We start from the raw sequence: 15,962 nt of genomic DNA on the forward strand, positions 1-15,962 counted from the left end.
GCTGGGAGCTGGGACCCTGCTTCCCAGCAGGTGCAAGGCCCCAGTCGGCATGCCCTGGGCTGTCCAGCTCACCTGAGGTGCCTGGTCTAGCCTCCCGGGGAGACGGGGGACCAGGTGGGAAGAGGGAGGGGTGGGGGGCCGCTTCAGCCTCGGGGCAGGGGGGCACTGAGGGCGGCCTTCCCCTCCCCAGACCCAGTCTTCTCCCAGCAGGAGCTGCCAGGCTCCCGGGAGAGGCTGGGGAGAGGCTCGCAGAAGACACAGACCCCCGGGGGTCCCTCCTCGGGGACCGGTCTGACCAGCAGTGCACCGCCCACCCTCCTCTGGGGAGGGGCGCCTTGAGCCGTGTCCCCCAGGCCCACGACGGCCCTGGACCAGGTGTGGTCAGCCCTGCCTATGGCCCCGTTGCCCCTCCGCGTGGGCTCAGGCAGGGAGACCCCAGCCTTTTGCTCCAGCCACAAAGATGGGGCCGTGGTGGAGGGAGCGAGGTCCTAAATGGCAGGAAGCCTGTGGGCAAGCAGGCAGAGGCCCAGCCAGGGCTGCGAGAGGCGGCACCCACGGGCAGGAGGTCTGCTGGCCCGAGACCCCCCTTTACTCTCTGCACTGGGGGGGACACAGGCTTCCCAGAAACCCTGCACTATGAGTGTTTTCCTGGAAGCCGCCGGCTGAGGTGGGGCAGGGCCAGGGAGGCTGTGCACAGCCCTGGCTGCACCAGGTGCTAGGAGTTTGGGGAGAGGAACCAACACAGACACAGACACCCGCCGCCACCTTTTCCAGTCACCCTCTGGCGAGAAGGGAGGTGGCCCTAGGGGCCACGGAGGCCCTGCAGAGGCCCGCACAAGCTCCCCCCAGGCCCCTGTCCACCGCCCTACACAGGTCGTGGCCCCCTGGGCCCCGGGCTCACCCAAGCGGGAAGGAGGCGGCCCGGCCAGGCCTGCGGAACAGGCCCTGCGGCTCTGGGCGTTGATGTCAGCGCTGGCCACGCGAGGCTCTGGATTCAATTATCGGCTGCAGAGGGTTCTGGCGTGAGCAAGGCAGAGGCAGGCGGGGGGCTGCGGTGGGCAGAGGGACTGGGGTGGGGCCCTCCCCCTGAGGCGGCGGCCCAGGTGGGTTTCCTGTGCCTGGGTCCCATTAGGGGAACGGCTCTGGCGAGGCCGGCCCTCCCCTCTGGCGGCCCCGTCAAAGGGGCCATTGTGGGCCTGTGGGCTGCTGCTCAGCACAGTGGCTGCTGAGGGAATGTTTTTGCTGCAAAGCTAAACCTGGTGAGTGGGGCGGCAATGGGGGTGGGTGGCAGGGCCCGCAGGAGGCAGGCGGGGCACTCATGCCAGCCTCCCCAGAAAAGGTCTTTGGGCCTCCCATCAGAGTAGGGGCTGGGCGAGGAAGGGGCGACTGGGGACCGAGTGGGGTACGCACAGCCAGGAGGCAGCCACGACCCAGGGTGACCGTGGGTGGGGAAACACCAGCCTCCCACTGGGTCCTTGAGACCCCGGGGCTACGTGTGCCCTTCAATCCCTCTAAGGAGAGGTTCCCGGGCGCAGAGCCGACACTTGCTCCCTGGCCCTTGAGGGGGAGTCAGCCTCCTGCCTCCAGGAGCTGGGAGGGGCCTCAGAAGCTCCGGGTCTCCAGGGAACACGCTGGGATGTGGCGTGGGTGCCTCTGGCCAGAGCATGCTCCCAGCCTCCACCCTTATGCTCACTCCCAGGGTGACCTCAACAGAAGATCGATTTCTCTGCCTTCAGCTTTTATGCACTGGTAACATCTGGAGAAAATCCTCCATTCGCCTCCACTCAGGGCTGGTAACTGCTGACTGTTCACCCAGCCCAGGGCACCCAGGACAGGTAGTGTTTCTGCCTCTCCAGGGCCGGAGCGTGAGCTGCTCGGTCAGCCCCAACGGTAACCCCCGCCTCCACCCTGCGCAGAAGTGCGGGGTGGCCGTCTGCCTGGGCCCAGCCTTAGGGATAGGACCTGCTGCCCCCAGGGAAGGGCACAGCTGGGAGCAGAGACAGAGACCCCTGGGAGGGGACAGGGAGGGGCATGTGCCTGACCCCTCTCTGGCCTCCTGTAGCTCTTACTGTTCTACTCAAATGAAGGTGGAAAATCTGTAAAATAAAGACAATGAGTGGGTGCGGTGGAGGCCTAGGTGGTGTGCGCAGCTGACACCCTGCACGATTCCCACCTTTAGCCCAGTCAGCAGCCCCACGTCGCAGGGGCCCCCTGTGGGGTTCTGGCTTCTGGGGAGCCTGGGGGTAGAGGGCCCACCAGCTCTCAGGCTGGCCTGGAGGCTGGCATGTAGCCTTGGCGTCCACCGGCTTTGCAGAAGGCTGGAGAGTCCCAGCTCCTCTGCCAAGGGCGTGGGCCCAGTGGGGCAGCGGCCAGGACTGGGGGATGAAGGGGGCGGGACACTGGCCTGGCCGCCCATCTGGGAGTGATTTGAGAAATTCCAGGCCTCGCTGGCCCTGTGAGGCTATTCTTAACTGCTGTAATTACAGGGTCAGCCTTGGCCAGTGGCACCATGGGGTCTGGGCATCGTTAACTCCCCCAGGGGCCACGATGGGGCTGGGCGGGGGCTGTTCCTTCGGGGTGGGGGTGGGTAACCAGCACAGATCAGGGGCGGAGTCTAGAAGGCAGGAAGTGGTGGGGTGAGGAGCCCTTGATGGTCAGCGCGGACTCCCTTGTCCAGGCTGGGCCAGTCCCCTCCCTCTGCTGGGGGGCTTGCAGAGAAAGGGGTGTCTGGCCTGGGGAAGCCTGGCGGATGAGATACCAGTGCAGCACCAGGGCTGGGGAAGGGGCTGCTGGACACGAAGCCAGGAGGCCTGAGAGCCCTAAGTCCTCCCATGCAGGGAAGGGGTCCTAGTAGTACCCCTGGGATCCCCATGGCCAAGAGCAGGCAGAGGCCTCACACCCACTGTGCTCTTTAAAGGAATGTGGGGGGCCTCACTCACCCTCGCCCCCTCATCTGCAAAAACGGGCCTTTCCAGCTCCCCGTCCTCTCCCTGTGTCGTGAGAGAGGGTGTGAGTCGAGGGTTTCTGCCCCCCAACCGTTTCCCCTTCCCTGGGGCTCTCAGCAGGGCCACCCTGGCAGGAGCTCCTTGGGCACTCAGCCTGCCCCTTCACGGCCTGCCCTGCTCCTGGAGCTTGGGCAGAGCACTGCGCCATCTGTGACTCAGTTTCCCCAGCTGTAAAATGGGAGAGGAAGGGGCTGGATGGACATCCAAGGACCAAGGCCCCGTCCAAGCTCTGACCTCTGCGGGTCCCTGCCTGGGTAGGGGGTTCAGCAAGCCACACTGAGTCAGAGCTCGGGGACCAGGTTCCGCCTCCTCCTCCCCCAGCCCCTTGTACCTGATCCCCTCAGCCGGCCTCCCCAGGCCTGGGCAGTCCCGGCACCGAGCTGGCTCAGCCAGAACCCTGTGGACGCCACCGTAAACCCTCCTGCATGCACCTGCAGGAGGGTGGGCGGATGAAGTGACTGCCCGAACCCCTGACTCATCCAGGACTACCAGTGACAGCGTGGGGCCTGGGCTGGGGTCTCACCAAGCCTGCGGGTCCAAGGCCTGCCTCCAGACCCCATGTTACCCCACGTCACCCCACGTCTACCTCTCAATCGAAGCCTCGGTGTCCTAGTTCTCAGCCCCACCAGAGCACTCACAGCAAAATCAAGCACATCCCCACATACCTTGTCCCCCACCTGCTGAGTCACAGTCTCCTCCCCAAAGGCCAAAACACACCATGAGCCCCCATGCAGAAGCCTGCCCCCGACCAGCGGCGCGCGTTTATACACATCACGGGGCCTTCGACACTCGCCAGCCGACCCAATGCTCCAGCCACTCCTACCTGGGAGAGGTGTCCAGGGTGAGCGAGGTGAGGGCAGTGGAGAAGAGCCGGGTGTCCCAGAGCTTGACTTCACGCTCTCGCATCTGCAAGGAGGGGCAGAGAGGGGCTCAGAAGGGCCCATGCAGGAACCCCGGGGCCAAGGACATGGGCTGGCACGGGGGCACTTGCCCCAGAGCAGAGCTTGGAGGGCAGTCACGAGGGTGGGGGGTGGGGGTGAGGCACGCCAGGGAGGGAGGATTTGGATTTTCACATCCTGCCCCTTCAAGAACCCATAGGTGACAAGGGGGTGGGGCCCTCCGTGGACTCTGGTCCCTGGGGGTGTTCACCAGAGTTCCCAGGGTCAGGCTTAGCTACTGCAAATGGAATCTGCCAGTTCTCAGCGGCCGTCGGTCCCCTGGGGCTCTGAGACCCAGCTGCACGCGGGGCAGGGCCGTATATGGACAGGCCTGGAGCCGGCCGTGGCCCCTGCCTCCCAGAGGGGCTCGTCCTGCCCTCGTGGTGTGTATGTCCGGTTTGGCCATGAGAAGCCCTACCTGGTTGAAGCCAGTGGACACGAGGTGCTCCTGGGTGCCTGTCCAGACCAGTCGGCCATCCCTGCTGTTCTCATGGGCCGGCGTGCTCTGGGGGAAAAGATGGCGTTGAGCCCCAGGGCCCTCCTTGGGGGGTCCACCCACCCGAGGGCCCCTCGGAGGGCAGGAGCGGCCAGCTGGGGCCAGCTCCGCACCCAGAGGGCCGACCTGGCCACCAAGCTTGGGCTTAGTCTCTGTCCGGCTGCCCTGTGCACTGCCAAGGCCCCTCTTGAAGTGGCCATGGGGCTCGGAATGGTGGCACATCCCTATGGGTGCCCCAGAGGGGGCGCTCGGTTGCTGGTCACCGACCTCTGCCGGTCACCGTCCTCGGGCTCTGGGACCCAATGCCCTCCTGGAACTTCATTTTCCCGGCTCATGGCCCAAGCTGCCTGCTTCCCAGAGCTGTCGCGAGGATCAACTGAGACCACATGTGATAGGAACAGGCCTGCCACAAAGCAGCGTGCAAATCGGGGGATTACGAGAATTACTGCTGCCTCCTGACACTGCCAGGGGGCCGGGGAGAGGGCCTGGTGCCCAGCGCAGGGAACAGTCGCTGGAGGGGGCAGAGCACGGCCCTCCTGTGGTGCTGGGGCTGCCAGTAGGAAGGCTTCCTGGGCCGGGGAGGGGAGGCGGGTTCACACTGCGGGCGGCCCTGTCCCTGGGGCCCAGGCGGCGGGGAGAGGAGCCGGTGGGGGGGGGGGAGCCAGAGGAAATGCAAACAGCTCCCTCCCAGTCACCCTGGCCCCTGGAGCCTGAGACGAAAGACCCTGTTACCAAAAATAGCTCACCCCAAACCGTGGCCAGCTTCCTCCAGGCTTCCCACGATCTCCTTGGGAATGAATGAGGGAGGGAGGCGGCTGAAGGGAGCTGGCCCGGCGCCCCCTCCTCAGCCCGCGGAGGCCGACCCCGGCGTGGGAGCCCGTCGGAAACAGCTCCGTGTCGTTGAGGAGCTTTTCTCACTGCTCCCTTCCCACCCGGCTTGAGTCGGCACAGGAAGTTAGGCTGGAGCCTGAGAACTGGGGCTCGATGTCCCTCGCTTCACGCAAGATGGGCTGAGGGGTCGGGGCTAGGGTCAGTTCCGGAACCGGCACCCCAGGGTCAGTCATCAGTGTCACTTGGGCTCTCTCGCCCTCTCATCGGTGTGCAAACATCCCGTGTAAGGAGTGCCAGACAGCTCACACAGCTTTCGCACACCCTTGTTCATTCAACAGCCCTCTCCCTGGCCAGGCACCACGCTGGGTGCTGGCGGTGGGGCTGGACACTTCTCAGATGGACGGTCACGTCCTGGGTGAGGCAGGACTGCTCACTCATCTGTTCTTTTGTAACATGAATATCCGAGCTGCATGTGACACTGGGCACTGAGGACACAGTGAAACAGAAAAGGGTCCCCACACTCAGAACGTGCAGGCTGAAGGGCCCACGTGAATCAAATAGAAGCAATGATGTCAGCAGGTTAGGGCGCGAGCTTCGGGTCAGACTGGCTAGGGGAAAACCAACAGCTTGTGGCTCAGTTTCCTGACCTGAGCACCGTAACAGACTTGCTACTGCAGAAGTGTTTGGGGGTGAGTCCGGCACAAAGCAATGTGCTCTTTTCAAAAGGATGGTCATGGGGCACACGAAGTATAATTGAGGAAAGGGGTTTAAGGTAACAGTTGAGTTAAAATACGAAAGATCGACGGGCGCGAGCCAGCGTGGGGACCGGCATCTGTGAAGGGTGGAGCCTTGGAGACTCAGGAGGCCAGCACAGCTGGCACAGGGGTCTCAGGGGAGGGGGTTTCGGGGGAGGCGGCGGCGGCACCCGGGTCCTACAGAGCCTGTGGGCAGTGGGGGAGCCTTTTCCCTCTAGAGGCACACGTTTGGATGGAACGTTCCTTGGCCTGTGTCTCTCATCTTCCTATTCCAGGCCTGGAGAAACCAAAGGCACGGAGAGGGGAGGCCATCTGCCTCAGTGACCCAGCAGGGCAGTCGCCCGCCCACCACCGTTCCTGTTCTCAGTAGATGGAGCTGACGGAGGACCGGCGAGGGGACAGGCTCGACCAGAGGCAGCAGCACCCAGACCAGGAGCCACCCCCACCAGGCAGCTTGGGTGTCCAGCTGTCACCCTGGGAAAGCAGGTGGCGACGGGCAGGGCGGTCCGGCTCGCCCCATGGCTCTCCGTCCCCGCCTCGGGCCTCAGAGGGCACAGCACCCAAGAAGTGGAGGGCAGGTCGGAGCTTAGCCTGGGCCCAGCGCGCCTGCTGTGGGTACACCCGGCTCAGTCTGCCCAGGGACCATGGGAAGCCGCAGCAACTAAGAGAGGCCTCTATCCCAGAGGACTGAAGTGACTTTCGTTTTCAAACCTGGCAAGTTCTCCCCTGACCTCAGTGGGACTTGGGAGGAGAAGCCTCCCCTCGGGATCCCCAGGTTCTCCTCCTGAGGCAGAGGGCAGGCGGCAGCATGGACCCAGCCTTGTCACAGGGAGCCCCTGACAGTGAGCCAAGCCTGCGGGTCAGGCCCTGGGGTTCCCTCTCACCGATGGCTAGGTGTCCTGCAGGTGGAGGAGTCCCCCCTCCTCCGTCCATGTCTCCCCCACACCTGGCCCCAAGGAGAGAACAGGAGGGCTGCGGCCAGGCAGCGCCTGCCCAGCTCGGGCGCATACCCGGCATTCCAGCTGCTGCAGTGCCGCCAAACCCCCTCTGTCGCCACAGCAACGCTTCCTGTGAGGGGCAGGGCGGCTGGAGGAGCAGCCCTGAGCTGGTCTGGGCCAAGGGGACCTTCTCTGGCGGTGAGACCCCCCCATCACGCGCCTGCGCCCCTCCTCAGTCATGATGCTGGCCCCTAGGCCTGCCTCTGTCTACACCGGGGGTCCTCTGACTGCTCCTGCCCAGGCCGGCTGGCCCAAGCCTCCCCATCCCTCGGCATCCCCTCACCGCGGCAGCTACCTTCCCTGGCACGGCCGTGGCTTCAGGGCCTCAGCCACCCCCTCTCCCCAGCCCCTGGGGCCCTGGCACAGTGAAGGGGCTCTGGACCCTCGGGGCTCTGGAGTGAGACGGACCCAACTCGCCTCCGCTGTGAGCTGTTGTGACCCTGGGGACAAAAGTGACCAAAGGGCTGACTTGACAGGATGCTCAGGAGGGTGGAAGGAGGCTGTGCATGCCAAGGGCCTAGGACACAGTAATCCGTCATCAATGGAACCAAAACACAAAGCGGGGGGCGTGAGCAGGAGGGAGCTGCCCAAGCATCTCCTGCTCCAAGCGCCAGCTGCCAGGGGCCAGGCCCAGAAAAGACAGTGAGGGAGGAGCCCCCAGGTCCCAGCCCGCGGGGATGGCCCAGGGACAGGGGGGCGGAGGCCAGAGGGAGGGCAGTGCCCGCTCTGGGTGAGGAGTATCCCGGGAGGAGGCGCTCCCAGAAGGCTTCTCCCCCGAGCTGGCCCCTCAGCTCATGCCGACCCGGCCGCCAGCAGCGGTTTTCCTAATGGAAGCCAGGTGCGGGCCAGATGCCCCGGCGGAAGCAGGGGGCAGGGCCGGGCGGAGGGCGGCATTCCAGGCCCTGCTGCCCCCGCGCCCGCGGGCTGAGGGGCCGAGCACAGGCACCGGCCCAGGAGCGGCGAGGGGGTGGCAGCCACCCACGCTCTTCCCAGGTCTCAGCCCAGAAACCCCCTTCAGGGGGGCTCCCCCCGCCTCGCTGAACTCGCAGCCCTTGGACGGCGGCCACTCCATCTCCACCTCAGCACCGTCGCCGCCTCCCCCTCGCTGGGGGGGACGGAGGGGAGGAAAGAGCTCAGCTGGGGGACGGGCCAGGGGCGCTGCCTGGCTGGGGCTGGGATGGAGGTGCCCGGCGCCGGGCCTGCACGGACCCTGGCGAGGAGAGGGCGACCGACCAGAGAAAGCTGAGCGGACAGCGCCTCCGTCTCTCTCCTCGAGCTGAGCCTGGTCCTTCTCTCTGGGCAAACATTGGAGGCATTCCGCAGAAAGCTGCAGGGAGGCCGGCTGTTCAGGCTGCCCTGAGGCTCAAACGGCTGGCCCACTGGTCACAGGGCGATGGGGCCGAAGGACCGGGGCCAGCCTTGTGGGTGGAAGCACGGCCAGGGTGGGGCCAAAGCCACTTCTGCTGGGCCTGGCTCACCTGCCAGGACGGGGCCTCCTTTAGGTGGTTGGCCAGTTGGAGGTGGAGCTGACTGCCCTGTCCTAGACAAAGAGCTGCAGCTAGCTGTGTGAAGGTGTGTGTGTGTGCGCACCTTGGGGGACTCTGTGGGTGTGTACGTACCGGGTCGGGGGAATGTCACCCCCTGGCTACTGCTACGTGGGTTTAGGCTGTTGGATGTGTGTGTGTGTCTGCGTGTTGTGTGTGTATGTCTCAGGGGGAATACAGCCCCCTGGCTTCTGCTGCTTGGAGTTAGACTGGTAGTTCAGCCTTGACCTCGGGCTGGGAACAGGCCCTAGATACGGAGCTGAGGCATCTGTGCTGGGCCTGGGGCCTCACTGGGGAGCTCTTCCCACCAGCTGGTGCCAGGACCCTGAACTGCACTGCACCTTCCTTGGGAAAGATAGCACGTCAGCTTCTAGAAAAACTTTGAAAAATATAAACCCATCCACCTCACTGCTGCCTTATAACCCCGACAGCTCCCACGACACAGGTGACAGGCCCCTCGCTTGGGCTCCTGGGCCAACCTGTCCTGCCCCAGCCTGTCTGCAGCATCACCCCAGCCTCTGCCCCGAGCCAGCTCCCCGGGGAAGTGTCAAAGCGCTCCCACAAGAGAAACCCCCAGCAACTGCCCCGTGTTGTTCACTGCGGAACATTCTGTGCCTGGCAGCGGGCTGCCCTCGAACGACTCAATGCCTGCAGCATGAACCTGTGGCCTGGCCTCTCTCTCGGAACTTGAGGGGCCACACGCACCTGTGCACAGCCAGACACGGACCAGACACGCTCAGGGCCCAGGGCCCATGGGTTGGTCAGGCCCCCCAGTGCTGGCTGGGAGACTGGACCAAACACGCTCAGGGCCCAGGACCTGGAGGGGTGCAGAAGGCAGGGGCTGGGTCTCTTTGCTCCTCTGTGGCCAGCCTCTGCTGACAGTGCCAGGAAAGCTGGGAGGGGATGAAGGTCTCAGAGAAGAGGAACCTGGCATCTCAAGTTAGCTTTCTGAAGCCACAGGATGGCTCCACTGAAGGCCTGTGGGCAGCCTGGCTGCGCCCCACCCTGTGGTCAAAGCTGGACCTTCCCAAGGCGCAACACGCTTCCCAGAAACAGCCTGAGCAGCAGGAACCACCACCCAGGTGACCCTCATGTGCCCGCTGGGCCTGGGCCAGGGCACGGGCATGGCAGAACCTGTGTGCCAGAGGCCGGCTGCCCTGCCCACGCCTGCTGCAGCCTCATCCCAGCCCTGCTGCCCACACGACTCACCTGGGCAGCCTCAGGCTTTGCTCTGGGGTCGAAGATCCGCAGCTGCTTGTCCTGGAAAAGCCGAGAAGAGAAAACAGCACAATTAGGGCAGGGAGGGTCTCTGGGGGCCGGTAGGCTGGCCTTCCCCAACCCCAGGTTCTGATGGTCCTGCCCCGCAGTACACAGGGCAAGCATCACCCACCAGACAAGCCCTCTCCAGGCCAGGTTCCTCCTCCTCACAGCACGGGGCAGGCCCCCTTGCCAGCCCCAGGCGCCCACAACAGAGAACCCAGTGACAAGGGTTCACATTTCCTGAGCACCTACTATGCGTATGATCTCGCCCCATCTTTCTAACCACCTTGCGAAACTGTGCTATCCCACGACCCCGTCAGACACAGAAACCAAAGCACAGAACCAAACTCGAGGTTCCCAGCTGCCATACGTGTCTGGGCCTGTCCAGGCTAGAGGGGCTCACAGGACAACATCACTTCTACACTGAACCTGGCATCTAACCAGGATGGCATGCTTACACATCCATCTATCACTCAGCATGCAGTTACTGGTTCAGAATACCCAAAGGTGGGGATGGGAACAAATAGAAAAAGAAAAAATAAAATAAAACAAAATGCCCATGCTTTAAACAGCTTTATTTCTGTGGAATAATCGCTCTGCGTGTGTGAGTGTGTGAACGTGTACACAAACACACATGCATAAAGAACTGGGGGAGGGGGACAGAATCTATATCCACTGACTATTTACAGGTTTGGCCGTGATGAACTGTTAAATGCAAAAGGGAAGATGCCCAGTAATTCGTGGTGGTGCGATTCTACTGTGGTTAAAAATAAACAAAACCTCCATTTGTCTGACCACATTCCTGTATGTTTTGCAAGAGTGCTGAGTAAGGAGAACAGTCTTGACAGGTACGGGACGTGTGTTAACACTGGGAACCAGGGCTGAGGCAGGTGAGAGGTGGTCAGTTTTTTCTTTTTACATCTTAGCATGGCTCCCCTTTGTTTCAGTCAGCACGGTTCATGTTTTCTTATTTCAAAAAACAATCAACCAGCGATGAACAATTGGAATTCGAAATGTAAAACAATATTGCTTATACCAGCACCCCCCAAAAAACACCCCAGAAGTACTTAGCTATACATCTAACAAAACATATATAAGATGGACACCAGGAACACTACCAAACTCTGATGAAAGAAATCACAGACTTAAATGGAGAGCTAATCCATGTTCACAGTTAGGAACACTCAGTATTGTCAAGATATCAGTTCTTCCCAACTTGACATACAGATTCAATATGATCCCAATGAAAATCCCGACACGTTACTTTGTGAATATCAACCCACTGATTCTGAACTTTATGTGGACAGGCAAGAGACTCAGAATGGTCGACACAGCAGGAAAGGAGGAGAACAAAGGTGGTGGACTGCTGGTCTGGAGTATATCCTAAAGCTCTGGGAATCAGGGCAGTGTGGGTCCACACAAGACAGACAAACAGACCAATGGAATGGAACACAGCACGGAGAGAGACCCCCTTAGCTACAGCCAGCTGGTCTCCAACACGGGAGCAAAGACAGTCTTTGCAACAAATGGCACTGGAGCAACTGGGTATCCACATGCAAAGAAATTCACCTGGGCATGGACTTTACGTCTTTCACAAAAATCAACTAAGAATGGAACATACACTTAAACATTAAAATGCAAACCTTTATTATAAAACCTCTGCTGCTAAGTCGCTTCAGTCGTGTCTGACTCTTTGTGACCCCATGGACTATAGACCACCAGGCTCCCCCATCCCTGGGATTCTCCAGGCAAGAACACTGGAGTGGGTTGCCATTTCCTTCTCCAATGCGTGAAAGTGAAAAGTGAAAGTGAAGTCGTTCAGTCGCATCCGACTCTTCGCAACCCCATAGACTACAGCCCACCAGGCTCCTCTGTCCATGGGACTTCCCAGGCAAGAGTACTGGAGTGGGGTGCCATTGCCTTCTCCAATAAAACCTCTAGAAGACAGCATATGAGAAAACCTCGGGGACCTTGCGTTTGACAATACAAAGAACTCACACTACAAAAAAACCCACAAATAACCCAATTAAAAATGGGCACAGGACTTTAATAGACACTTCTCCAAAGATACACAAATGGCCAACAAGCATGTGAAGAGATGTTGAACATGATTAATTCCCAGAGAAACACAAATCAAAATCATGGTTAAGATTTTGCATCTCACATCAACGGAATGGTTGCTGTCAAAAAAACCCGGAAGAGGACTTCCCTTGTGGTTGGGAGTTTAAGGCTCTAACCTTCTGATGCAGGGAGCATGGGTTTGACTCCCACTTGGGGAAGTTCCACATGCCACTGGGTGTGACCAAAAATAAATGAATTAATTAATTAAAAAAAAACCAGAATATAACAAGTGTTGGTGAGGATGTGGAAAGTTGGAACCCTTATGCGCTGTTTGTGGGAATATAAAACAGTACAGATGATATGGAAAACAGTCAAGCAGTTCCTCAAAAAATTAAAAATAGAATTACCATATGATCCAGCAATTCCACTTCTGTGTATAAACCCAAAAGAACTGGGAACAGGGTCACAAAGAAATATTTGCACACCCATGTTCATAGCAGCATTATTCACAAAATCCAAGATCCAGAGGCAATCCACGGGTCCACTGACTGATGAATGGATAAACAAAACGCATTCAATGAAACATTATTCAGACTGAAAAAGGAAACTACGTCATATGCTATAATATAGAGGAAGCTTAAGGACATCATGGGCTTCCCTGCTGGCTCAGAGTAAAGAACCTGTCTGCAATGCAGGAGACCTGGGTTCAATCCCTGTGTCAGGAAGATCCCCTGGAGAAGCAAATGGCAACCCACTCCAGTATTCTTGCCTGAAGAATTCCATGGACAGAGGAGCCTGGTGGTCTATAGTCCATGGGGTCACAAAGAGTCGGACACGACTGAGCGACTGACGCTACTGAGGAACGTTATGCTAAATAAAGTCAGTCAGTTATAGGAAGACAAACAGTGTATGATTCTACTTATACGAGATGTTTAAAGTAGTCAAATTCCTAGGTGTGGAAAGTAAAATGATTACGAGGAGCTGGAGAAGGGGGCAAAGAGAAGTTGTTCAATGGGTGTAGAGTTTCAACCTCAGAACAATGTAAAATACTTAATATGAGAACTGTACACTTAGAATGGTTACAGTAGTAAGTTTTATAAGCGTTTTTATGCCAAAATTGAAAAAATAGCTATCAGTCCGCAAAAAGGTAGGGAAGACCCATACATAAATGAATATTACTAGGTAAGTGAAATAATTCAATCTGGAAAGGCTACACATTCCATGATTCCACCTATGTGACACTCAACATCCAGGAGAAGTCGAATCTCTTACGGACACAGCACAAAGATCAGTGGTTGCTGAGGGTCTGGGAAGAGGCAGGCAGGCATGAACGGGTTAAGCACGGGGCACTTCTTAGAGGAGCAGAACTATCCTGTGTGATGCTGTACGGAGGGACACAGGACGTCGTGCACTTGTGGGAACCCACAGGAAGTACGTGGAGTGAACCCTAATGTAAACTGTGGGCTTTAGTTACTGTAGCAACACTGGTTTAACAAGTACACCTCACTGATGCAAGATGGAGCAGGGACGGAGGGGGATATATGACTCCCGGCCCTGCCTGCCTGGTCCCTCCTGGGTGCCTGGGATGCAGACAGTGCTGGTGTCTGCCACTCAGAGGTGGTCACAGGTAACTCTGGGGAGGAACCAGACCTGACTTGAGCCCAAAGGACAAGCGGAGCTTGGGCTGGAAAGGGAAAGGCATTCGAGGAAGAGGACAGAGCATGACTGAAGATGAGGAGATGGGAGTCTGCTGGCACGTGACGTGCAGGGAAGACAAAGTCACGCGGGGAGGGCATGGCAGAAATGGGGGGCACTGGGCAAGCGCACAGATGGACAAGGCAGGGGTCCAGCCTGGAGAGTCCTCGAAAGCCAGGCCTTCCTGACACCTGGCAGGGTCCCAGGGTTCTCGGGTCTCGCCCAGCAAGCACAGCCTTGCGGCCGTAGTTTACTGAGCCCTTGCTATGTGCCAGGTGGGCACCAGGCACAGTCCAGGGATTAACCGAGGCACTGTCTACTCCACAGTCTCAGGTTCGGGACGAGTTTGCTTACAGACAGAGATCAGACAGATGGGGCCAGCCAGTGAGGGACACAGGACCGAGGCAGAAAGAACAGTGACAGGATGGGGAAAAACAGAGACACAGAGAGAGACAGCAATAAACACAGAAAAGACAGTGGGGGCCAGGAAAGAACCACCGGAGGTTAAGGACAGAGACGGCAGCAGGAGCCAGAAGGAGGGCGGGTCAAGCAGGGGCAGCGCTGGATCTCGAGGTGACAGGCAAGACAGAAGGCCTCCTGCAAAGGGCACTCCCCCTACCGTGGAGACAAAAGGGCCAGGGTTAGGACGCCAGCTCCACCACTCACATGCTCTGTGACCTGGGAAACCCAGGGTGCACTGGACGTGATGGCAGCAATTCTCAGAGGTCAGAGGCACCTGGGGAGCTGGGCCACGGAACGTAGAATCCCAGTGTCAGGTACAGACCAGGGTCCAGACAGGGCACTGGGGGCCAGCAGTGCTGAGCTCACCAGTGCAGCCCACCCCGCCAAGCAGACCTAGCCGGCCGCGTCCAGCCATCTGTGGGGCCAGTGCGCCCCCTAGTGTCCACCCACTTTTCCTTTCCCGCAGCGGTAGCAGCTGGGACGGGAGCAGGAAGGGGCCAGCCTCACAGGCAGAGCAACTGAGGGGGCGGGAACAGGGGCGCCTCCACCGGGCCCCACTCCAGCGATGCCCTTGGGAAATCTTTGCTTCTTGTCCCTGCACCTTTGGGCTCCGGGTGCAGAGGGCCAGAGTTCCACCAGACTCGGAGCTGGATGGCCCCACTAATCCTCCCCACGAAGACACCAGCAGGCATGGAGCTGAGTCATCGTCTTGGGACCCGATGGGGAAGTGGGGCTCTGTGACTAGATGGATCTTCTCTCTCCATTTGCCCCAGTTCACGCCCAATTTTGATGGTAAATGGAACTCAGACTGCTGGGGAGAAGGGGCTGGACACCCCCCACCCCAAAGCAGGAGGCCAGTCTGGAGTCTGGGAGCCCCTGGGGGTAGTACCTCAGGGGCAGCCTGGCCGCAGGCTGGGTGGTGAGGGCCTTCAGCCCTGGATGCTGAGGGCCCACAGCGGTCACCCCTCCTGCACCGCCACCCATACCCATGCACACGGTCAGCGTGGGGACAGCATGAGCCCCTTGTCTCAACAGGGATGGTTCTGATGCAGCCCCCGAGCCCTCTGCACACAATCCCCAGACCAGAGGCTCTTGTCCCCTCCCTGGGTTCTCTAGGTTCTCCTGGGCTCTGGCAGGCCCTCCTCAGGGAGCCACTCCTCACTGTCCTGCCCCGTCCCAGGCTGCCGTGCTCCTCGCTGTCACCCCACCCCCACAGCGCCATCTGATCAGGTCACCCCCAATGCTAGGGGTGCCTACTGCCTTTCAAAACACATCCTCACTTGCCCTCAGCCCACCCTCCCCTCCCCGTGGCTGCACGCCTTCACTGGCCATCTCTGAACATGGCAGGACCCCTGGGAGACATGCCTGCCTCCCAATTAATTCCTCTGCAGCCTCATTTGTGACCCCTCTGGGAGCTCCAACCACACTGGGGTCTGGTTCACACCAGGCCCAGTTGGGCCGTGAGCTCTGGGGAGAGCTGGTACCTCTGGCTGCTCCACAGAAAATGACCCATGTCCAGCCCCTAGACACCTGCTCCCCAGACACCCTGCCTGGGGCTGGGGTGGGGGTCTGAAGCCGAGGGGACGTGGGGCAGAGGCCACAGGCTGGACTGGCCACGAGGCTGCAGCTCTCACGTCATATACATACTGTCCATGGCTGCCGCTTTACCAGGCGGTGCTGATGGAGACAGTCTGGTCTGTAGAACCTGGAGTCTCTACCACCAGGCTCTTCACAGAAAAAGTCTTGCTCCTGCTCCAGGCTAAGGAAGTTACAGAGAACAAAGGGGAACAACCCTCTATAGACATACATCCAAATGTTATAGTTTGTAACACAGTGACACAAAGTGGAAGTAATCCACACTTCTGAGAGCAGGCCCTCCACTAAGCAAACTGTGAATCTATGTGATAAAATGCTTCC

The 15,962-nt window shown here is 59.7% G+C and overlaps 1 protein-coding gene across 3 annotated transcripts in view; it reads right to left on the reverse strand.

The window, feature by feature from the left end:
* Positions 1-15,962, reverse strand: part of LOC102188914 (coronin-7) — a 54,063-nt gene that overhangs the window by 24,410 nt on the left and 13,691 nt on the right. For all 3 annotated transcript variants that reach the window (XM_018040489.1, XM_018040488.1, XM_018040490.1), the window contains exons 7-9: positions 9,777-9,827; positions 4,362-4,448; positions 3,829-3,911 (exon numbers count right to left, since the gene is read on the reverse strand). In XM_018040489.1, coding sequence (XP_017895978.1) covers positions 3,829-3,911; positions 4,362-4,448; positions 9,777-9,827 — 221 coding nt within the window. The remainder of the gene's footprint in view (positions 1-3,828; positions 3,912-4,361; positions 4,449-9,776; positions 9,828-15,962) is intronic.

This window comes from Capra hircus, chromosome 25 (genome assembly GCF_001704415.2).
Source record: "Capra hircus breed San Clemente chromosome 25, ASM170441v1, whole genome shotgun sequence".
NCBI classification, from domain to species: Eukaryota; Metazoa; Chordata; class Mammalia; order Artiodactyla; family Bovidae; genus Capra; species Capra hircus.